The sequence below is a fragment of the Paramisgurnus dabryanus genome, chromosome 10, assembly GCF_030506205.2.
Source record: "Paramisgurnus dabryanus chromosome 10, PD_genome_1.1, whole genome shotgun sequence".
Taxonomy (NCBI): Eukaryota; Metazoa; Chordata; class Actinopteri; order Cypriniformes; family Cobitidae; genus Paramisgurnus; species Paramisgurnus dabryanus.
The window spans coordinates 13046608-13071918 of NC_133346.1; the positions used below are offsets into that span (position 1 = coordinate 13046608).

Here is a 25311-nt window from a genome sequence, read left to right on the forward strand (position 1 = left end):
TTTTAAACAATAAACTGACACAAAGACATTAATTAGTATCAGTTGACATACAACAACGTAGGAACGGTCCTCTTTCACCACATTTGTAAACACTGGGGCGGAGTTTCACATTCGTCCTCTGTGACCTCTTGACGTGATGACGTATTGCGTCGGGTCACGCTAGCGCATGACGACCGGATCTAAACGAGAAGTTGTGCTTTAAAAGTGGATATTTGTTATTTTTATTGTCAAAAATGACAATCGTTTTGCTAGATAAGACCCTTATGCCTCGTCCTTTGAAACTCCGTTGAAAAAACTGTTAAGTGTTGAGTTAAGTGTTAAGTGGTGGTGCCCATTAAAATGAGAAAAATCCTGCAATGTTTTCCTCAAAAGAAATAAAGACATCAACATTTTGGATGACATGGTGGTGAGTAAATTATCTGGATTTTTCTTTTAAGAAAATTGAATATTCCTTTAAGGTTAAAAATAGATTTGATTCCTGTGAATTCAGTCTGGGACAGTAGTATATTTAGCCGCATTGGTGCTACAACGTGCTAATAAACACATTTAGGGTCAAATTAACCAGTCAGTTATTGGCTGTGGGCAGGGCTTTGTTAGTGTGATATCACATTAACTAAAGAAATAAAATAGCATGTCTAATAAGGCTGCTCTGGTTTTAGTATGGATTAAGGAGAAGTAAGTGGATTTTTTTCATTGTAGGGTGGTTGTGTTCACACACTGGAAACATACATTTATGTCCAAACACCTTATTAAAGTGGATTTTGCATAATATGGGCCCTTTAAACTACACCTTAAGGCTTTTTTGTAGATACCTGCAAAGTTGTGTGATGTTTTAAGATTAATGTAAATACATGCAAATATTAATATATAATATTTATCTAAAAAAAAAATGTGGGACCCTGCTTTGCATTTTATTTTTAAGATTAAACAGTAGATATGCTAAAATAATCTTTGTGAATTTTAGTCTTCACATGCCACTCAAACTTACAATTTATCAGGCATTGGAGATGGCATCTCCTGTGTACTTTGAGTTTCGTCACTTTTATCAATGCTTAATTCTTGCTCTTCATGTTTTCCAAGTTCAGCTGTTGTTTCTGAGAATAAATGATGTGCCGGTGTTGTAGGCGCAACGGCTGGTGAACCCTGGCACTCCTTTTCAGCTGCCTCACATTCCAATTGGACACTTTGATCTTTATTATTAGATTGGACATTGTCATTTAAAGTAACATCTGTATCATGTGGTTCTTTCTGGGTATCATCTGACCCAGGATCTGGAGTCGTACAGATCTCAGGAGTCCGAGTTGGACTGGTATCTATCTTCTCATTGCATGTAATTGTGATCTGCTCCAAAGAGATGACATTCGGTGAAGTTTCGTCTCCAGAGACCTCCGTTTTCGTAGAGATGCTTTGATCTAAATTTGCCATCGTCTCATCCTTAAGTGACTTTATGCTGGTCTTGTGTTGCAGGGGGGGAGTTGGAGGAAGGTCAAAGTCTGACATGCACGGTACCAAACGTTTTTTAGTGCGTGGTGCAGGAGCCAAAGGTTGTGGGGTGTCATCTTCTGCCATTTCACGAATCTTTGCCATAAGCATGCTCTCTTCTGAGGGATCACAAGAACTTTCTGTATCTTTTGTGAGCTCGTTTGAAGTCTCGGGATGTCTTTCAAATTTAGGAGAAGGGAAAGGCCACGGAACTACTGAGCTTCTTGGAGAAACATCCTTCCCGGAAACAACATTTTCATCTATGTTTATATCTTCTGGTCCCTCTGCGACTGTTACAAGAATGCTCTCTGAAGGAGGCGTTGCCTTAACGATGACTGGGGAACTTTCCTTTTCCATCTCAATTGTTGAAGTAGTGTTTACAAGCATGCTGTCGGCTACAGCGCACTCTAGTGGTGACAACTCTTTCGTCTCTTCTCCAACAACTTTGCATATCTCAATAGTTGTCACAGCTGCTGTCTCTTTTGTTAAATGTGTATGGGTGGTTCCCTTTTCAGTGCATTGTGGAGAAACCGCATGCCTGTTGGCAGCTGTGGAAACAGTATCTTGATTTATATCATCAGGGCCAACTTCCTGTAAAGGCACTGGGGGTGGTGACTGCAAACTCTCATCTATGCAGGGCGGTACTACTTTGCTAGCATGTTGGGAAATAGTTTGCATTGATGTGATGTCTTGCAAGACATATGCAGGGTTTAGGGATTCAGATGGTAAGGTGGTCTGAGGTGGTGTTTCCAGTGTTTGTGATATCGGAGGTATTGCGGATTCTTGCGGTCTGTGGGAAACGGGACACCAGAAAATTAAATCAAAACGTTGCACCTATTATCACTTCAGTTATTACAGCATGCAACGTACTGCAGTAAAAATTCAATTGAATAAAAAATTGCCAGACAAATCAGAAAGCACAGTTGGGCAAGCAGCACTGTTGCACCACATCAACATTTTTTGCCTGTAGTAGCACTTGGACAATAGCAAAATGCGGTTTAGTCTGTAACTACAAAGAAGACAACATCAACCAACCCCCAAATCCGTAGACGCTATTATACAAGAAATCCACCACAATATGCCATATTTCATGCTCGTACAATATTTAGACCCACCCATCCAATTTTCAAAGACTTGTTGGGCGTAGGACATAAAATAAGGGCATTATGTTTTCACGCAAACCATATATTAATGCAAAGCATATGCAAATGTAGTTGTGTCAAACTCAAAGACAACACAGCCAGGATCACAAATAAATCCAGAAAAGCCCACAGTGAAATACAATGACCAGAGCACTTGACAATCCACAAGGCAGAGCAATGCCAAAATCAAGCTGAGGATCATCAAAGGCAGTGGAGACAGGGGTGATGATCCCATGTACTTACCCTCCGTCCATATATAGCTCGGCAAGCCAGACCGTTCCCAAGTCTTCCTGACCTACTTCAAATTCCATCTCGTCCTGTAAAGCCTCGTCCATTGCCAAAGGCATTAAATCTGCGGCTTTTGTCTTGCCAGAATTTGTCTCCCCTCTGACAGTTTTACAAGGCGGACGTTCCTTGTGTTTGTCTGAACTTTGTTCTATTCCTATTTCTTTAAAATCTGCTTCTTTTACAAGAGAATCTATTTCTACACCGATAAGTTCTTGTACATTTTCCTTGGAAGTTACATCGTCCTGCGTGGTTAAGAGTAGTTCTTCATTTTTTGCCACCTCTGATACCACGCTTTCGTTTGTAATACACGCTTCGGTGTTTAGTTCCTCCCTCAAACTTTTGTCGTCTTGTAATGGTGTAGGAATCTGCGATGGCTCCTTGGCTATCATCTGTTTTGCCTGGGCTTCAGAATTTATCGATCCTTCACTTTGAGTTTCTCTAGCAGCCAATTTCAGACACTCCACTAGGCTCATTCCCAAAGGCTCGACCTCATTGATGTCTTGTATCGGTACTGTATCTTTAATAACATTTTCATGTGTCACGTCATCAGATGGACGCTCAACTTTTGTGTCACAAAAGGGCTCCGGTGGGAGAATTTCAATTACAGTGTCATCTGGATTATCATCATCACCTGTTGGACTTGGTTGCTGAACTATAGACGCCATGGTCTCATAACTAAAAGATGAGAACATTTATTGATTACATCCACGGGCAACAAAATCTTTTCCGTTGACAAACTTGAATTAAACTTTGATTCAAACGTGAAAATATCCAGCAAAAGCAAGCTTTTCTAGCCTATGCTCCTTACGACATTAGAAATATAATGACATTTATAACACCAGAGCATCTACAAAACATTAAATTCAAAGGATTCCTTGCCTAGGACCATCACACCTAATTAGAACCACTCAGCGTTTTAAGAAGCAGAAATATAGCCATGCAGGAGCCGAGGCAAAAGTCTCACATCCATCACACACTTACCCTTTGTACAGAACACCGAAAATACCCTTAATGATCCCTACAGAAGCATCTCCCTGTTTAGAGTCATGTTCCTCTTTAGATGTATCTACGTCAAGCTCAACTTCAGACTCTTCCCCTGACAGACACCTGACACTCTCGGTCTCCAGTCCTACATCTTCTGCTTTTTGTCCATTCTGAGTGGTCCAAACAGGCTCACTGTCTGACTGCAGCCTCATCTTATCATCTGAATCTTCAGTTATCTTGTCTTCCTCAGTGTGGAATAAAATCTCAGTTGGACTTTTTCTGTTATCATCGTGGTCTTGTTTGTGATGTGAACAGGCCGAGTTGAAAGAATCTTCTGGTTTCTCTTGCTTGGTTTCTGAGGTCTCCAGTCCACTTTTGCTGCCATGAACCATAAAGTGACAACAATTTTTATGTATAATGTTCTCCAACTAATATTCTCAACTTTCATAGGTAAAACAAAAGTCTACTTCAACAAGCTTTATCATGGATGTGTTAGAAGTACAATATATAAAATAGGCTTGATAAATAATTGGTCCGTTGGTTTATCCATATGATTGTAGTATTAACATGGTAGTAGCCTATATATGTTGCCAAACTCATGCAAGCCCACATAGTCCACACTCCTCATGTTTCTCCATGCAATGAGGTTAACAAACCTCATCCACTTACCCCCGGTCCAAGATTTCTTTTGGCATTATCTTTGCAGTGCTAGCTTCTTCGTCCTCTTTATATTTTGCTTTCTCCTCTAAAGTGGCCCATAAGAGACTCTCTGTTTCAAATGTGATTTTTGAATCCTTTATTTCAGACTCTACGTCCACGTATGAGGTGAAAGGGCAAAGAGTCTCCAGATGCAATGATGTCCTGTTGTCCTGTTCCTTCACAGCAGCAGCAGGTAAGATCTCAGGCAATGGAGGTCTCATGCGGACTGGTATACTGACTTTTATGACCTCTCGTTTCTTCTTAATTGTTTTAGCTGGTTGTGGTTTAAACGCAATGGAAGGTTTTGTCTGGGACACAGGTTCTTCTGAAAACAGACCTGGTTCTATTAACCCAGCTTCCTTGATTTGGTTGTGTGATGCGTTTTCACTAAGAAACAAGGAAGGGGGGTCATGAAAATATTTACCTACCTTGTTTTTGTATCGATCAAACATGCACTATTAAACCCTTATTCACATACATTAGCATACCACATGAGAAATGGACTGTCTTTACCAACAAGTTGCACAAACTCAGTATCTTATTGACAAACGGAAGTACACAAAAAGACACAAGTATGACAGTATTCAAAGTCTTGTCCATGGTTGGATATTGTTCGGGGCTGGACTGGACCTGTCATTTACATTTGATGATTTTGTCTTATACATGAGGTATATATTTTATCCATGCATTCTCTGGGATTTGAACCCATGCCGCCCACACCATACATACCCTGCATCTAAATTCTTGTTTGAAGTCACTTTAGCTTCGTTCTCTTCTTTTGGTATCTCATGAGGTGTTTTATGCTTATGCATTTCCTCATCTCTGGTTTGATCCTCTACATTTTTTACTTTGTCTTCCTGGACGCTCCAGATTGGAACCTTTGCGTGGTCAACTAATTTGGGCTCTGTACTCTTTTGGGTTGATTCTGTACTGGATGGCTCCTTTACCATCAGCTCAGGTTCACAAACGGGCTTCAAGTGTTGGGGATGAATAAGTTGTTCGGGGGCAGTGTCTTTTATCTTGTTGACACTGGGGTTTTCAGATGCTGGAGGGACGTCCTGGGTACAAGCCAAATTGGTTTCACTGAGTGCATAAAAGGAAAGAGAAGAATAAAGAGAAAGAAACTGGTTACAGAGAGTGAAAAAGGCAGAATAGTTGACAGCAACAAAGATGAATCGGAAATAGAAATAATATAGTAAATTAGAAACTATATAATCTTGAAAATATGGTCCCTATAGCTGTTACTGGGGTGGTACCTTTTCAAAAAGTACACAATTGCACCTACATGGTTCATATTTGTATTTCAGAGGTACATATTAATACCTCAAATGTACATATTGGTACCAAATGTATACATATTTGTACCCTCTGGTACATACTGTATTAGGAACCTTTTAAATGGTATTGTCCTAGTGACAGCTTGGGACCATTTTTGAAAATTTTTCTGACAGTGTAGTGTGTATTTGTGCATTTCATTTTTCTTTAACTATGCAGAACTATTTGACGTTACTTTAGGACATAAAAAAATTATATTAATAATAAATGCTATTTCCTATAGTGGGATCAGTTAGTAAAGTTCAAATTTGTTATCTAAAAAACAGATGTTGTTTTATGTGTGCAACTAGTCTAATAAACTTTTCTGGGGAGCAGAAAAAAAAGGTTTAAGACAGTAAAGTCAAAGAGTTTGACACAGAAAAAGGACAGATAAAGTTGGCAGTGTGCAGTTTAAACATTGCTGCTTACTGACCTTTCCTCGATAGTTAGAATTGTTTTCAATTGATCAATTTGGGACTGCTTTTCAATCCACATACTGTCTTCTTCAGGTGCAAGGACTTCTTCCACCAACACTGGTTTGGGAGAACTTTTCTCAGCTGTAGGTTCTTGCTGTGGTAGAGCTAAACTGGATAAAATGTTGGGGATATTTTGCTCTGCCTGTGTTACCATCGTCGAAGCAATGTGTTTCATCATTTTGTCCTCATCCGATTTGTTAAGGTATGCACAAAGCAGAGCACCCTCAGCTGGTTCCTCTTTCAATATGACTTCCCCTGGTGATTCTGTATTTGTATTTTGTTGTTGCTTTGCGCAGTTATTAGTCATTGATGAGGTTTGAACCAGGCTGGACTGCATTGACCCTTCACTATCAAGTGAAGTGTGCTGGACTTTCCCTGAAGCTTGCATCTCTTTTTCCTGATGTCCGCCAACTGAAGCATCTTCATTGGGCGGAGTGGTCATGAACACTGTATCAAAATCCTCCACTTGAAAATCTGGCTCTTCCTCAGCCAAAGGTGGTTTCTCTGCAGTAAACACATGCAGGTTTTCATCTTGAACGTATTTTGAATCAGCAAGTTTCGAAGGCATAGATGAGGAAGGTTTTGATGGAACAGAGAATGGGTGTGGAGGAGGCACAGTCCCAGTATCCAGTTCCTCAAATACGAATGTGTGCTTTTCTTCAGATGAGTCAATTGTTGACTTGCTAATAGGCTCAGGACTGGGGGACAAAGATATTTGGTGTCAAAATAGGGCTCGGTAGGCCATTCATTTGGCATTTGGTAAGATTAGATGAAGTCTTTCTTTACAGAGCACTTTTTGCACAGCAGCGATTTTAGTGGCAAGACAGATAATACAGATGCAGGGTTGCAATGGTGAGGGAAAGCAATGTTTTTTAAATATCTACTTAAAAGCTGGTGTTGTATCAGACATCCCAACGTAATGCATGTTTCCTCTATTGTTATTAAGTATAACCTTGCAGGACCAACGCATTTATGTTTAACATGTAGATATCAATTATATATTATGGAATTTTACACTTAAGGCACTTAAGCAGGATAGGGAATCATAGGGTTAAAAAATGCTGCACATTAGAAACTGTCACACAGCCAGCAAAAAGGTACAAGAAGGTACAAAAGTAGTCACCGGGGTGATACCTTTTCAAAAAGTACACTTTTGTAACTAAAAGGTGCATACAATATTGATACAGTACACATTGGTACCTAAGAGGTATATACTGGTACCTCAAAAGTACATATCTGTACCAAAATGGTTTATATTAGGACAACATACTTAAAAGGTACTGTCCCAGTGACAAAATTGTTTCTGAGAGTGTGAATACATTTGTAACCTGGCCTGTTAAAACCCAGCTAAAGTATTTTTTTGTGAATTACTGTTTTCTATATAAAATCATTCTACATAATGTAAAGAACAATATGTAAAATATAACCTTGCTTAAAATTGACTGAGTAAGGTCATGTCAAAGATTGAAATCAAACTTTAATGTTCAAAATTACTTTAGCTTGGATGTCACAGGGAGGGTCAAACTTAAAGGGACACTCCACTTTTTTGGAAAATATGCTCATTTTCCAGCCCCCTTAGAGTTAAAGGAACAGTATGTAAGAAATTTATATCAATTAATCATTAAATGACCCTGAAATGTTACTAGATATTAAGAAATCATTTTAATTTCAAATACTTATATCACTGACAACAGTGGTCTGGTCAGGATATTGTCATTTAAAAAGTGGAGTTGCAGCCCTCAACTGATGTTTATGTTGTCGTTTGGTATATTGGCCACCAGCTGTGTGATTGCAGTACCAGTTTTAGCCACATGTTTTGTGATTGCAATACCAGTTTTGGCCACAATCCTACATACTGTTCCTTTAAAGGATTAGTCAATTTTCTTAAAAAAATCCAGATAATTTACTCACCACCATGTCATCCAAAATGTTGATGTCTTTCTTTGTTCAGTGGGGAAGAAATTATGTTTTTTGAGGAAAACATTCCAGGATTTTTCTCATTTTAATGGACTTTAATAGAACCCAACACTTAACACTTAACTCAACACTTAACAGTTTTTTTCAACGGAGTTTCAAAGGACTCTAAACAATCCCAAACGAGGCATAAGGGTCTTATCTAGCGAAACGATTGTCATTTTTGACAAAAAAATAAAAATATATGCACTTTTAAACCACAACTTCTCGTCTATCTCCGGTCCTGAAAAGCACCAGTGCGACCTCAGGTAAATGCAGAGTGACGTCGAAAGGTCACGTGTTACATATATGAAACGCACATTTGCGGACCATTTTAAACAATAAACTGACACAAAGACATTAATTAGTATCATTCCACATACAACAATGTCTGAACGGTCCTCTTTCTCCACACTTGTAAACACTGGGGCGTAGTGTCGCGTTCGTCCTCTGTGACCTCTTGACGTGATGACGTACTGCGTGAGGTCACGCTGCCGCTTTTCAGGATCGGAGATAGACGAGAAGTTGTGGTTTAAAAGTGCTTTTTTTCTTGTCAAAAATGACAATCGTTTCACTAGATAAGACCCTTATGCCTCGTTTGGGATAGTTTGGAGTCCTTTGAAACTCTGTTGAAACTCCGTTGAAAAAAACTTTTAAGTGTTGAGTTAAGAGTTAAGTATTAAGTGTTGGGTTCTATTAAAGTCCATTAAAATGAGAAAAATCCTGGAATGTTTTCCTCAAAAAAAAAAAAAGAATTTCTTCTCGACTGAACAAAGAAAGACATCAACATTTTGGATGACATGGTGGTGAGTAAATTATCTGATTTTTTTTTTAAGAAAATAGACTAATTCTTTAACATTTGATTTTTACAGTTTTGGAATCCATTCATCTGATCTCCGGGTCTGGCGGTACCACTTTTAGCATAGCTTAGCATGGTAGCCTCAGACCCGGAGATTATGGATTCCAAAACGGTAAAAAATCTAATGTTTAACTCTAGGGGAGCTGGAAAGTGTCCCTTTAAACAATCAGACCAGATTCATGCAACTACAATTATAGGACTTTTATTTGCCCATATGAAGCCTAAGACACACATACAGAAATACCTTTATAAATAGAACAAGATACTGAAAGCATTTGCAAATTAAATAACTGATAAATAGTCCACAATGAGCTTACCTTTCGACAGCCTTGGCTGACCCAGCTCTTGAAGCTATAGGCTCTTTTTCTTTAGTGCTGCTGATTTCAGTGTACTGGGAGGAAGTAGGTTGTTGATTAGCAATGCTAATGCTGCACACGGTTCGAGGCGAGTGATGCTGCTCCTGTGTGGCCTCAGGGTTCTTCAGTCGTTCGACGACTAAATCTGTAAAACATTATAAACTGTAAATCTGAATAATCATGAAAAATACATTATTCATATGACATAACAGTGGCGACCGGTGACTTCTTTTTTCGAGGGCGCACAATGCGAGGTTCGTCACATCATGTATGTAGCCCGTCATGAGTGTGGTTCGTAATTTCCAAATGTGTTCGGCATGTCGAGTGAATCTATGTGCATCACGTGCATCAAGGGTTTATGATAAAAGAGACGCTTGTGGTTGCCAGATACTCGCATAATCTCATGCGTAATCAGAGTTTACTGTTAAGGGAGTGTCATGCATGTATTTTGTGAACGTGAGCGTCTCTTTTATCACAAACGGTTTTGACCTGTGTGTGCAGCAGACACTTATTTTGACAAAACACGTGATGCATATGGTTCACTCATGTGACGCAACAAACACATATTTTAAAAAACACGAGCAACACACATGACACTCCGAACACATATTTTGAATTTGCGCCCCTCGGAAAAGCAGTCACGAGTCGCCACTGTAACATAATGACATTTTAACGATGATTTTTTCAGGTAATTTATCTCATAAAGACAACTGAAAGATATACGAAATTCTCACCTTGTAGAAATGGATTTGTCTGATCCTCTTCTGTAAGTGTATTGAGCTCCCTTGTTATCTCTGTAAAATAAAGCGACATAAAACTACTTTGTTAAAATCTACTTTCACAATTTTGTCCATCCATTCGAATTGGTAGGTAAAAGTATCCTAGGTTTAATTCTTGCTAATGGCACCAACCATTTCTTATTGCTAGATTTATAAAGCAAAAGGCTGTTTAGTACCTGGCCGGGCAGCGGAAGGCTCAGGTGAACAGCAGGGGGAAGCTGCGAGGGAATCAGGGGTTGACAGAGCAACAGCAGGAGAAGAAGATGAGAGAATTACTGGGGTAGATGAGGCTGGAATAGGTTTGCTGGTGAGGAAGGAGAGGGGTGCAGAAGAAGGTGGAGATGACTTGTAAAGTGATTTAAAGGGATCAGAAGTTTCGCACAGAGCATCAAGATCTGGAGTGCTTAGCAAAGGGACAGGTGTCACAGGTTCAGTAAAAGAGGTACAGAAGTATGGAGTAGAAACAGCCATCTTCTGTTCATTTAAATGTGCAGGCCCTGCGTAAGGAATGAAGACAATACATAAGATAAGAATTTATAAGTGAAAAAATAACATATAGAGAGTGTAAAAGCCCTGCATGTGAAAACCCAGAACATTCTTTGAAAATATAACCTTGATATCTTTGACTGAGTCATCACGGTCATGTCAAAGATTGAAATCAATGTGAAATAAAACTTTGATGCTTGCTTCCAATCTTACATTTACTCTAGATCATGAGACTTTAGCCTGGATTTCACAGGCAGGGTCACATCTACATTTCTACTTTCTCAATACCTGGCACTGTGCCAGCAGAAGGTCGCTTAAGAGTGTCAGAGAGACAACGCGAAGAGGTTTGTTCGAGGAGGGCAACAGGAGTGGGTGACACGGGTCGGGCACCAGGGACAATTTTAGGCTTAAAAACATTGCTGCACGAAGAATCTGTTACCAAAGTGCAAGGGAAATAGGATGCAGATCATGTGAAAGAAGAAGATTAGTCAGAAGTAGAGAAAAAGTGAGAACAAGAGAGAGAAGTCCCTTTCACACATCCAGTCTCTACTGGAAAATTTACTGGTAAATTGCAGTTAACAGGTCATGTGTGAACAGAACATTTCAGGTAAATCAGTGCTGCCAATTTACCAGTAAGAGAGGTTGTAAGATTACCAGTAATTTACCGGTAAGCGATATGTGTGAATAAAAAATATAAATTACCGGCATTATTTAGAACGGACGACGTCAGACCGTGCTGAAAGCTTCGGGCCAATCATAACGTTTTTATACAGATGACGCGCACTGTTTACGGACGTTTTCACACACATGCTGCTTAAAAGTCAAGCACACCTGAAGTTAACATCCAGATTTCTTCACCAAGGTTGTTTAAAACAGCTTAGCATCTATTTGCCGAATTGCCAACGTCCTTAGCACACCCTCAGTGAAGCCTAATGTGCAAACGCAGGTTTTGTTTGACGTTGCCTAATGCAATGTTGTTTGGTCACGAGCAACTTCGTGATCGTCAGCGTTTGCCACAAATGTGAAAACAACAAAATACGGACCTTGGATATGAAGTCATAACCTGCCATTGTTTACAAATACAACACTGAGCTCGCCGGCCGCGCGCCACAGGTAACTTCCGCTTTTTCTCAGCGTTTACCGTTATTTTGATACTGATGTGTGAATGCAGTTGCGGCTCGTGACTGCTCATCCGAGGGGCGCTAATTCAAAATAAGTGTTCGGAGTGTCATTTGTGTTGCTTGCGTTTTCAAAATATGTGTTTGTTGCATCATGTGAACCATGTGCATTTTGTCAAAATAAGTGCCTGCTGCACACGCGTCAAAACCATTTATGATAAAAAAGACGCTCACGTTCACAAAATACACGCAAGACACTCCCTTAACACTAAACTCTGATTACTCATGAGATTATGCGAGGATCTGGCAAATGCGAGCGTCTCTTTTATCATAAACCCTTTAGACGCATCTGCAGCAGGCACTTATTTTGACAAGACATGTGATGCACACAGGATCTCTCAATGCGCAGAACACATATTTTGAATAAAGGAACCACACACATGATGGGTTACATGTTGTGACAAACTTCGCAACGAGTGCCCTCAAAAAAAGAAGTAACCGGCTGCCACTGTGTGAATGATATCTTCAGTGAATGAGAGAGAGAGAGAGAGAGAGAGAGAGAGAGAGAGAGAGAGAGAGAGAGAGAGGCTAGGAAGAAATATGCTTCTCCAAAAGTCATGTTAAAGATCTCTTTAAAATAAAATTAGGTAACACAAATCACTTTGTTGATTTTCTATTCCTATTGAAAAAGTTCATCTCCAATTAAAACATAGTTTGGAATGCATGTATTCGTTTGCACATGGCTCATACCTTTCAGGCTCACAGTAGGGGGTGAAGGAGTGTGAGAGAGGAAGGGATCAGAAGGAGAAGCCAAAGGAAGTTGTTTAAGCAGAGGAAAGTCAGAGGTCACGAGACCCTCAGAGGGGCCTTCAGACCCTGAGAGTCTTCTTGCAAAAGACACAGGAGCTGAATACAATACAGACATGAAAGACATTACACTGGTGTGATCTAATACAGATGTTCACATTGACATGCTTTTACGATGGACATACCCAAATAATATTTTGAATAGTAGCAAAAGGTTTTAACTGTAACCAGTAAATGTACTAAAAAGCAACTAGAAGTGCAGTGACAGGGTTCCTTCCATCGATTTAATAACACACTTTAGGTCTAGCTGCGGTACCTGAGCCAGGGGATGGCTGAAAGATTTTGGGCAGAGCCGGTGGGAGCAAAGCAGTAATGTTATGGTCTGTTTGGGAGTCAGGTGGGGCCTGCGATTGAGCGGGGGGTGGTGGACGTGGCGGTCGGGTGCGAGCGGGTGAGGGCCCGGGGCGGAAGGTTGGGCTGGGCAGGGTGGGTAATGGTGGGCGTGATGGCAGGTCAGGTTTAGGGACAGTGCCAGACACTGGCCGTGAGAGGACACCAGCAGCCGTCCTCTCCTTACCACCGACTGAAGTTTAAGACGAGGGATGAAGAGAAAAGTTAAGAAACAGAAAAGGTCAGGAATGGTGGTTTTCAACACAAATTAAAATTAAATGAATTTCTATATATTTTAGAAATTTAGAAGTTTAGGATGTGAAAATAATTGCTGGTTGACATGAAGATAAGTGAGAGAGAGAGAGAATGCAAGAGGAAAAAATGCAAAAAGCATATGTAAATAAGTACCTATTACTGAAGGGTTCTTTAAAGATGCCGGCCTCTTTTCTTGAGAACGTGTTGATCGAAGAGTAGGGTGGGATGCTAACAGTTATAAACAGAGAGAAAAGAGAAGGGGAAGTTCTAGCATGTGAGGAAGTGATGATGTGAGTATGTGGTTAAAGATTATTATTGTAAAAGAAAAATGTACATGCATTAGCAGTGATTCATGCAAGTTCTGTGTAAGAGAACAGAAATATGAAGTACAGTATATAAGACAAAGACTATGAATATACTGTGTGTATAACTGTATGCATGTGTAGTTTTGTGTTGTAATGTATTATAACGCTTTTTTGTTTTACATTTTTATCAGAATTTAAAACCTAATGGACCTCATTCTGTACCTGGAACTGCAGTATTGGGATTAATCCCAGAACTTGATCTTTTATCCTCTTCTTCATCACTCTCATTAAAGTCATCCAGGTTTCCGATATCTGTTGGTTTTACGCTCATCAAGCTGGCAAGACTTTGCATGTCCTCGTCCCTACAATAATAAATCAATTTTTGGTTTAAAATAGTCCAGATTATAGTCAAAAGCAACCCATTTAGACAGGAAGCATGCACTAATGCGGATGTTATTTTCTTATTCTGTTCTCATTATCATTGCTTATTTTGCTTTGATAAGCATACTAATATGCATTAGGAACAAAATGCCTCTTATACTTAAGACAACGCAGAAAGCTCAAAGGTTCGGTTAGTTTACCGTACAAGCTACTTTTGAGATAACAGCAAAATCTTACAGGCTCAAATTGTTGTTTTGATAGCTAACTGAAATGTTGTGGAAAATTTTGCTCTTTGCATATATCCGGGAAGGAACCTTAAACAAATGTTCAACACCAAAATCCTTGCTGGGGCAGGCAGCCACTTTACTTACTGCGATAAAACATGTTCCAACTATTTATAAGGGAGTCAAGCAACCTTAGTAGCCTTTTATGAAAAAAAAAATGCTAACGTTTTAGAGCAATCGCCAAAAATACTTACTGGTGTATAATTTCCATGCTAAACAATACATGCTAAAACAGAACAGTGTTTTTCCTCTTAAGCAAATTTCATGAGGGTGAGGTCACTAGCTGTGGAAAAACTCACGTTGCTTTGCCTTCCTTTAGGAACACGCAGGATAGGGAGAGCTTTAGAGTTGCTTCCACCACCTTGACCGACAGAGGTTTCATTTTGAGCGTCAGATCTGTCTGAGAGTGTGTCAAACTGGCAAATTTTTTCATATTCAAATCCACGGACGCCAGAACTTTCCGGCTGCCCTTTGCAGTCTCCTGTAGAACAAGAGCAAAAGAGAAAAGTTGTCTGCCATATTATTTTGTACACTTTGTGCTTTTCATATCTTCTACACTTTCAACCAGGGGTCTATGATGGTTTCTATGTGCTGTAAACTAAATTAAAAAAAATCATATATCATCAAATCTAGCTTTTTATGGTAGTGGTCTTGGAGTCATTGGGTTAACTATATATCTATGGATATAGGTTAGAGGTAAATACCCCAAAATATTATGTAATTACATAACATCTAAATTTGAATCATTTTCAGTGATTATATGTGCACTTACATTCTCAATGACAAATGTCCAGTCTTTGTCTTCAAACTCATCTGCATGTGGGTCCTATAAAACAAAATCTAAATATATTTAGGAAGTGTAATGATTCTCCAAATGTCAATGAGTATTAACAAGATATAAATTATATAAAATAATAAATCATTTTTAAATCTTGTATTCCCATTAATATGTCATTAATCCATAATTAATTAAAGTGTCTTACCCTGTAAAGTGTGGCAGTAATGTCTACATTCTCAGGTACAGGCCACACAACCATTCCCCTGTATGGATTTTTGATGCCTGGCTGCCATGAATGAAGCTGATGAAAAATAAGGAGCATTCGGTTATAATAATCCATAAAATCATTTTAAGCGCTCAGTTAAAACAACATACTGGTATGCATAATTTAAAGTGACAGTACATTGTTCTGACTAAAAGCTTAGGAAGAAAATCATTGAATAGGTGGATTCTTGGATGTAGTCCAGTGTACACATGCTAAATTACAAATGCTTTTGTAATTACTTTCATATCCAGGTCTAGACCTAACCTGTGTCAGTCCATAATTTGAATTTAAGCATCTACATATTGACAATTTAAGATGGATTATCACTGTACCTTTGAGCAAATGCGTCTGTTCCTTCTCGTCCACACCACTCTCAGTTTGTCTGGTTGCCTATAATATTATAAAATCAATTTAGAAAAAAAACTACACATTGTTATAAAGTGCAATATGAACATGAGGCCTTTACATATTTATTTTAGGAAACTTTCGTAGTTATGGGGAGTCAGTGAGTGTGTGTTTGTCTGAAAGCTTTAGGCAGATCTTGTGATCTTGATTCCCACTGTCTCCCTGAGACTGAGAATACACCAACTGTTCCCAACCCCATACAAAACAAGCCCACATGATGAAGGACCTCTCAAGACTCAAATTCAAACTTTGTTTTAAACATTTTTGTTACCAGCAACAAGAACTAAAAACAAATAATGGATTAAAGGTCACCTAATATGAGAAATTCACTTTTATATGTTGTTTGAACATTATCGTCACCTCTGTGTGCACACAACCACCCTATAATGATAACTACTTTTTTAACATCCAAAACCTGAACAGTCTCATGGGACAAGCTGCTGGCATTTTCTGAGCAAACTGACATGACTTTGCACAGGCCCCGCCCACAACCGTCCCAAAACCACAGTTAGGTCATAATTTCTATTTTAAACCTTTTTACATAATTCATTACCACACATTTATTATAAATAATGAAGTAAGGCGATAGTCTCATTAAAAACGGTATATGTAACAGTAAACGGGAAGGGAAGTAGCAGCTCATTTGCATTTAAGAAACACAAAAAACAGCACTTTTGCTTGCACACCATGTACCCACTTTTGCCTGCACACTGCAAATGGGCCTTTTCAACATGGTAATGATCTATAAGGTATTTTGACCTTCACAGACACATTCTATGGACACCAGAGACTAATATTACCATCAAACCTACACAACATATGCTGTACCATTAACTTTTGAGAAGTTTCCTGTCCGAATTTAGTTTTTTACTATTTGCATCACTGTACCTATTCTCTACACCATGTGTTTTCAAATTGTGGATAGGGACCCACTAGTGGGTCGCACAGCAAGATCAGGTGGGTCAGGCAAAGTGACTTGGTTATATAATGAATGACACAGAAACAGTTTTGTTCTATTAATGACAATAAATGGCAATGGTTTTGATATCAGGTATTTTGGGGTTGCAACTAAATTTACATTTTATTAATCTCCGAAATATTTTAGTTAGAGCTGATTTGAAACCTACTACTCATTTCTTGAACAAAATACAGGAATAAGAGAATTACAGAAGTGGTAATTATCAACAGTGCAACCTCACATATAAGAAGTCGACCTTCACACATCCTCACACGGGAAACATTTTTAAGATTCGAGGAACTATTTAATGTAAGACGGCTAAGGTCATTTACCTTTTGCATTGTGTTATATCGGAAAAACCAGCAGACATTTAAAAACTGCTATCTCTGAACACCAATTTGCCACCAGACATCACGATCCTAAAAGTCCAGTAGCACAGCACTTTGCTGATTTAAGACATTTAATTTCCACTCTGCAGTACATCGGCATCGAATTAGGCAAATGTCCACGTAGCGGAGGTGATATTAATAAATTGCTTTTACAGCGTGAGGTTTATTGGATTTATACATTAGATACGTTGTCACCTAGAGGATTAAATGAGGAACTTTGATATTCGTCCAAATTAGATATGCATTTACTATTGTTTGCATCGAGTTGTATTTATATACGCAATTTAAGTATTCAATTTATTTAGATGTGTTTTTTGTGCAATTTGCATAGTTTTAGTTGTTAGTATTTTTTGTTATCTTTTGTTTTTCTAATTGCACAATCTGTTCTTGTGATATTGTGACATATGAGAATTTTGTATGATCATGTGATTGGAGGTATGGCTTTAAATACTGGTATATTAGTGCAGTGGTTTTCAAACTGGGGGCCCCAGGGGGGCCGCGAGATGGTGCCAGGGGGGCCCCAGTTTTATGACATTTTATGAAATACATTAATTTATCATGAATTCTGTGTAATTAAACCTAAAAACAAAAATAAGGCTACTAACCAAAAGCACTACTTTTTTTTGTATAATTTAATGTTTTTTTTATTAAAATGTTGAGTTTTAGAACCGTTTTTTGTCACAAATTTTCTTTGGCGGGCCGCGGAAGGAATGCACCGTACACAAGGGGGGCCACACGCTGAAAAAGTTTGGGAACCACTGTATTAGTGTATTAATTGGTCTGATGAAGAGCCTGCGTGCTTGAAATGTCACCTCTGTGCCATGCAATAGTTTTTTTTAATAATAAATATTTTTTGATACTTTTGGAGCTTTGGTGTTGGCGACTTTGCATTCTTATATCATTTAACTCATACAATGATTATAAAAATATAAAGTATATTCTCTTCTAATAGAGAACAAATTAATTTTTGTATTTCTAAATTTATTTTTTCTGAATATTTCTATAAAACATATTTTGGTGGGTCCAGATAAATTATACACGTCTAAGTCAGTCGCAGAATGAAAACGTTTGGGAACCACTGCTCTACACAACCAACACACGCTGTCCTTGTTACAAAGTTATGGCACAAAAAAGATCCTCAAACTCAAATCTAAGTCTTTCAGATTCACCATGTAATTGAGGCCTACAACAGGAACTTTACAGGGATATTAAATTAAACTGACTCACGAAATGAATCAGAGCCTTTACAGACATCACCACAGACTCCCTCAATAAACCATGGGTCTTTAATGTCAGATTTGCAATAAAATGAAAACTATTATTATGATATGACATGCTTTTGGCTAAACACGCCGCTTGGTAATAAATAGTTCAGATATGAGCCCATTGTACATCTGTGAGCAGACCAGCGAGTGACGCATGCCCCTGCATTAAGAATTGGAGGAAACTGGGCAAGGTCACATGATCCAACTGACTTTATTCACAACACAATACATAGGGTGTTGATCTCTGAACTGTAAACCACAAGGTCTTAGTGGTGTTTACAAACATCCGTTCTTCTTTAATTACAGCAGCTTATATTTTAGGAAATGAGGGTTTCCCTTAAGTATAGATAAGTGTACATACCACAACGATGTTTATTGAATGTGAAAGTAACATTTTTAATCCCATTCCCAACCCAAAAATATAAATTCCAGTTATTATTCTTGTAGAGGTAAGCAAGTTTTGCTAATACACAATCTGTTACACAAAGAGAAGCGAGACCCAGCTTTAACTCAGGTTACAGCTAGTTATAGCAACAGGGCAGAATAGTCTAACAGGATAAATTAGGAGGTGGACATGGGGCAAGAGGGTATTATAGCAGGCATGATGTAAAAATAGATTCCCAGTTGGGTTCAGACAATAAGTTAACTTTTTGTTGTTTTTTTCCATACTCTTATCCTGTGTTCGCCTTTGAGGTGCACAGCAAAACTGTAAATAAATATCGCAAGTAGACGTCTTGAAATTTATATTATCCCATCAAAAAACACTTTGCTGTGTCATATCTCAGCTGTCCAGTATCTCCTGCTCACACCCTCTGCAGCTGTGGCGTAATATCAACAGACTTTGACCCACTGGCGGTCTAAGAAGTACTTTATCATGAATCACAGCTGTACCGTAATTCATCTCTCGAGTTGCACACGAGATCAGACTTGTTTACAACAAAACATATAAGAGGCATTCAGCCTCTTTATGAGAGTTTCTTAGTACTTTAGTCTACGTTTTCGGAGAGAAAAAAAGAAAGTTTAAAGCTGTGAAACAGAAACTTTCAGTGTTGCAACATTACAGAATCTAGGACATTGCACATCAGCTGAAAGATAATTACATAGATAACAATAATTATTATGATGACAGACTGCTAGTTATGTTGGCTTGAGAAAGCCAACATACTGTTGTTGCACTTAAACTTATTATTATTATTATTATTATTATTATTATTAGTGGTGCTTGCATTTATGCAAGGCATCACTATTATTATTGCTCATACTTATTATTATTATATCTTATTATTCTTATGTCTGCACACTTTTTCGGCGCGTAACTCGTCCCACACGGTTTGTCGTAGACACACGAAAGAGGGCTCAAATTGACCGGATTATTGAGGAGAGGTGTGCTATGACTTTTATAAGAGATCGGGTGCAGGATTTCCGAAAGGGGGGCGAAAAACCACCCGAAAAATCCCATTGACTTAACATTGGGCCGAACTTTGACGGGTCATAGCTCCGCTCGAGGATTTGGTAGAAACATGTGGGTTATAACATTTGAAGAGGGTGGTAGGCTCTGTAAGAACATACATCACATTGGGGTGTTAGTTGTACCCCTGGGGTGTAAGAGGCACCCGAAATTTCCCATTGACTTATAATGGGGCAGGAAACATGCCCATATAAGGGAATAAAAAAGTTCCAGATGGAATATCTTCGCTTTACAATGTCGTAGAGACATGGGGGTGGGCTCATTTTACTCAGACATCCAATCAATTTATCAGGATAGTCCCAGAGCTATTAAGCCACGCCCCTAGCAACCACTTTTAAGCACCCTAGCAACATAAAATTCAAACAGTTTTATCTAGGCATCAGAACATCGTAGAATAACGGGGGTTGGATCGTTTTACTCGTGACTCGGAGGGTAATCACTGGCCACATCATTGGCCACTCCCAAGCCACGCCCCTAGCAACCAAATGTGAGCACCCTAGCAACAGAGTAAACAAAGCCTTATATCTTCGCATCAGAACATCGTAGAAAAACGGGGGTTGGACCGTTTTACTTGTGACTCGGAGTGTAGCAACTGGTCACATCATTGGCCACTCCCAAGCCCCACCCCTAGCAACCAAATACAGTACCCTAGCAACAGAGTAAACAAAGCCTTATATCTTCGCATCAGAACATCGTAGAAACACGGGGGTTGGACCGTTTTACTTGTGACTCGGAGTGTAGCAACTGGTCACATCATTGGCCACTCCCAAGCCCCGCCCCTAGCAACCAAATACAGTACCCTAGCAACAGAGTAAACAAAGCCTTATATCTCAGCATCAGAACATCGTAGAGACACGGGGGTTGGACCGTTTGACTCATGACTCAGAGTGTAATCACTATGGGATGCCAATTTTTTCCCTAGCAACCAAATACAGTACCCTAGCAACCAAATAAACAAAGCCTTATATCTCTGCATCAGAACATCGTAGAGACACGGGGGTTGGACCATTTTACTTTTGGCTTGGAGTATAATCATAAATTGTCCCCCGAAACTTGCCACGGCAAGCACCACTCACATTTTCTTCAGGAAATGTACCTATCTAGTTATTATTATTATTCTTTTTCTTCTGAGACTAAAATTTCTAACTCTAACTCGTCCTAGAGCTTTCAAGCTACAGCCATCAAACTTTGGACAGACTTTCGGTCTGATCTGACGAGGTGTGCTATATCTTTTCTAACTGATGGGACCTTCCGAATTCCTAAACGGGGCGCTGAAACACCCCAAAATTTCCATTGACTTAACATTGAGACAAACTTTGACGGGTCATAGCTGCGAGTGAGAAACTTGTAGAAACTTGTGGCTTACCACATTTAAGGAGGCTGACAGGCTGTGTAAGAACATACCTCACAATGGGGTGTAAGCTGTACCCCTGGGGTGTAAGAGGCCCCCAAAATTTCCCATTGACTTATAATGGGGCAGGAAACATGCCCATAAAAGGGAATAAAAGCGTCCCAGATGGAATATCTTCACTTTAGAGTGTCTTAGAGACATGGGGGTGGGCTCATTTTACTCAAGCATCCAATCAGTCTCTTAGGATCACCCCAGAGCTATTAAGCCACGCCCCTAGCAACAATTTTGGGTACCCTAGCAACATCTCCCATAGACTACCATTATAGAAAGCCCAGATGGATATCTTTGCACCAGAGTGTCATAGAGACATAGGGGTGGGCTCATTTTACTCAGGCATCCAATCAGTCTCTTAGGATTCTTATTGAGGTATTAAGCCACGCCCCTAGCAACAAAATATGAAGACCCTAGCAACATAATAAACAAAGCCTTATATCTCTGGATCTGAACATTGTAGAGACACAGGGGTTGGACCGTTTTACTTGTGGCTTGAAGTGTAATCATTATGGGATGCCAATTTTCTCCCTAGCAACCAAACTTAGTACCCTAGCAACGGAATAAACAAAGCCTTATATCTCCGCTTCAGAACATCATAGAGACACGGGGGTTGGACCGTTTTACTTGTGGCTTGAAGTGTGATCATTATGGGATGCCAATTTTCTCCCTAGCAACCAAACTTAGTACCCTAGCAACGGAATAAACAAAGCCTCATATCTCTGCATCAGAAAATTGTAGAGACACGGGGGTTGGACCGTTTTACTTGTGGCTTGAAGTGTGATCATTATGGGATGCCAATTTTCTCCCTAGCAACCAAACTTAGTACCCTAGCAACGCAATACATGTTAGCTTCATGCTAGCTTCCTGCTAATCATGCTAGCTTCATGCTAGCTTCATGCTAATCATGCTAGCTTCATGCTAATCATGCTAACTTCATGCTAGCTTCATGCTAATCATGCTAACTTCATGCTAGCTTCATGCTAATCATGCTAACATCATGCTAATCATGCTAGCATCATGCTAGCTTCATGCTAATCATGCTAGCATCATGCTAGCTTCATGCTAATCATGTTAGCATCATGCTAGCTTCATGCTAACTTCATGCTAATCATGCTAGCTTCATGCTAGCTTCATGCTAATCATGCTAGCATCATGCTAGCTTCATGCTAATCATGCTAGCATCATGCTAGCTTCATGCTAATCATGCTAGCATCATGCTAGCTTCATGCTAATCATGCTAGCATCATGCTAGCTTCATGCTAATCATGCTAGCATCATGCTAGCTTCATGCTAATCATGCTAGCATCATGCTAGCTTCATGCTAACTTCATGCTAATCATGCTAGCTTCATGCTAGCTTCATGCTAATCATGCTAGCATCATGCTAGCTTCATGCTAATCATGCTAGCATCATGCTAGCTTCATGCTAATCATGCTAGCATCATGCTAGCTTCATGCTAATCATGCTAGCATCATGCTAGCTTCATGCTAATCATGCTAGCATCATGCTAGCTTCATGCTAATCATGCTAGCATCATGCTAGCTTCATGCTAATCATGCTAGCTTCATGCTAATCATGCTAGCATCATGCTAATCATGCTAGCATCATGCTAGCTTCATGCTAATCATGCTAGCATCATGCTAGCTTCATGCTAATCATGCTAGCATCATGCTAGCTTCATGCTAATCATGCTAGCATCATGCTAGCTTCATGCTAATCATGCTAGCTTCATGCAAATCATGCTAGCATCATGCTAGCTTCATGCTAATCATGCTAGCATCATGCTAGCTTCATGCTAATTATGCTAACTTCATGCTAATCATGCTAGCTTCATGCTAGCTTCATGTTAATCATGCTAACATCATGCTAGCTTCATGGTAAATCATGCTACCTTCATACTTAAACATACTAACAGCCAGATAGCCTACTAAACTAAACTTATGTCAAACCGTTTTAAACGTTCAGGCTACGCTTTCTCAAGCCAACATAAAGTTTGTCTTCAAACTTTACTATCTTTTACTATTAACTATTATTACCTCCACACGATATTTGGTACATATCCTTCAAAAATGCTGAAGACACACCTCTTCTGCATACCCAGAACCCTTAACTTTCCACGGTTTAACTTTGTTTATGATTGCTAACAATATGTTTTTCTTTATGCTGTTCATGCTGTCATTACTATTCCCACATGTTAACCTAACTTTATGTGCTATCTATGCCTATCATTGGTGTGCTATGCTTATCACATGTTTATTGGCATACATAAATAAATGCTAAATTAATAAATGCAAATGTGTTTTATACTAAATAATAAAATATATGCTATTTTAAAAATATTAATTATAAATGAAGCATGAGAGGACAAGCAAGAACTTCCTTATGATTCAGGTCTTATATCATCATATAGATAAATCTTTGATAGGGCTTAACAATAAAAGTCAAAAATTTCACAGAGTGAGTCACTTTGTCCAAAATGCAGATGACACGCTATTGCATAACCGAGTTTGCTTCATTTTCCAGGCCACGACTTGCTCAGATAATATTGCCAATAGTCAATATCGCCCCTGAACACCAAGACACAAAGTCAAACCAGTTCTCTGACTTCTTGTAATTGGCTTATAATTTAAGTGTGACGTGGGAACTTTTCTTCTTATGAAATGAGTACCATCAAAAACACAAACAACCTTTTTCAAATCCACTTATACAGAAGTCCTTTGATCTTGATAAGAACACACATATGTTGAATGAGGACAAACAAGACTATGTTGGAGAGCTAAAATAATGCAATCAAATTAAATTAAATCAAATTAAACTGGAATTCATATTAAACAGCACGTGTTGAAGCCCTCATAATATTGTTTATGAAGATGTACAACTCATGAATAATACCACAAGTAAACACATAAACGGAAAAAGAATAACCACACACACAAAAACATAAAAACACAGGCTACAAAATGTAAAGCTTATAAAAGTCACGTTGTCATGTAAATAAACAATGAAACATCAGCATTGGCACACAGACTTTCGCATTCACTTCTGCTTAGGTGGGCATGATGGATGTCCATAATATCGTAAGTGTTGACAGCACGCGGAAGTGAAGGCGTGCGCGTGCGAACAACGTTCTTCAACGCATTTCAAACACATCGCGCTGATACAACATTACATTTATCGTACTGTTCCAGAAGACGACATATATTTAAAATATATTATACATTGTACCCGCATGGTCATGTTTCAGTCACAAGAACCGCCCTTCAGTGGCACTGCGTATTTAGGAAACGAGCGCTATAACGGAAAGGAAATCATAACTTACCATTTCTTCGTACATTCCAGAACAAGTTCTTGATACGACGCGACGAACTGAAATTTCGTGGCTTTTTTGCCAACTCTTTGCAGTCTTTTCCACACCGAAGTCATTCTTCTGTAGGAAATGCGGCGGATGAAGTCGGGCGCATGGAAATAATATTTTTAATCCGTCCCGCCACTTGGCAAAAGTAAAAAAGAAGACAAACTTCTCAGTAAGATGACAGTCAAGTGGCTCGTGAAACGTTTGTGGTGATGAGCGCGAGCCCTCACGCGGCTTCAGCACCACTGAACTGTCGCCATCGAGTAAAGCCCATTTACGGAAACTACTGCATCACGTTACACACCAGATGAGAGCACAGCCTTTCTGTGTTATTGCAATAAGTTGCCTTGGTGCAAAAACAAATGTTTTAGGCAAAATTACAATGCATGTCCGTATTACAGCTGTTTAAAATGAAATTAAGATCATGATGGCATTGAATGTGTCTTCCTCGCGCTCCTGCAGTTTTTATTTTTCAGTCTGATGATGAGTGTGTGAGCAAGTACAGTAGGTGGGAAGGGTTATGCAAACACGTGTGTGATGCAGCACTATGCAAAACCCTACCGATAGCCTTCAGGTACTGATGCCATAAAAACTCCAGGGGTTACAAGCAGTCAGGAGTCCAAACATTTGCTTGTATGGCTGTTGATATACTAATATATATATATATA

The 25311-nt window shown here is 39.1% G+C and overlaps 1 protein-coding gene across 14 annotated transcripts in view; it reads right to left on the bottom strand.

Annotated features, from left to right (window-relative positions):
* The window catches only part of ehbp1l1b (EH domain binding protein 1-like 1b), a 35395-nt gene extending 10263 nt beyond the window's left edge, over positions 1 to 25132 (bottom strand). Inside the window, exons 1-19 of one of the 14 annotated variants that reach the window (XM_065258129.2) lie at positions 24611 to 25132; positions 15734 to 15791; positions 15342 to 15437; positions 15131 to 15184; positions 14658 to 14839; positions 13916 to 14055; positions 13542 to 13616; positions 13060 to 13326; positions 12687 to 12842; positions 11107 to 11250; positions 10509 to 10829; positions 10288 to 10347; positions 9515 to 9698; positions 6343 to 7083; positions 5325 to 5678; positions 4566 to 4982; positions 3894 to 4274; positions 2868 to 3587; positions 989 to 2272 (exon numbers count right to left, since the gene is read on the bottom strand). In XM_065258129.2, the coding sequence (XP_065114201.1) occupies positions 989 to 2272; positions 2868 to 3587; positions 3894 to 4274; positions 4566 to 4982; positions 5325 to 5678; positions 6343 to 7083; positions 9515 to 9698; positions 10288 to 10347; positions 10509 to 10829; positions 11107 to 11250; positions 12687 to 12842; positions 13060 to 13326; positions 13542 to 13616; positions 13916 to 14055; positions 14658 to 14839; positions 15131 to 15184; positions 15342 to 15437; positions 15734 to 15791; positions 24611 to 24714 (5738 nt within the window). In that variant the 5' untranslated portion in view covers positions 24715 to 25132. The remainder of the gene's footprint in view (positions 1 to 988; positions 2273 to 2867; positions 3588 to 3893; positions 4275 to 4565; positions 4983 to 5324; positions 5679 to 6342; positions 7084 to 9514; positions 9699 to 10287; positions 10348 to 10508; positions 10830 to 11106; positions 11251 to 12686; positions 12843 to 13059; positions 13327 to 13541; positions 13617 to 13915; positions 14056 to 14657; positions 14840 to 15130; positions 15185 to 15341; positions 15438 to 15733; positions 15792 to 24610) is intronic. The other 13 variants (XM_065258138.2, XM_065258155.2, XM_065258146.2 and 10 more) reach the window with 13 other exon arrangements.
* Positions 25133 to 25311: the final 179 nt, after the last annotated feature.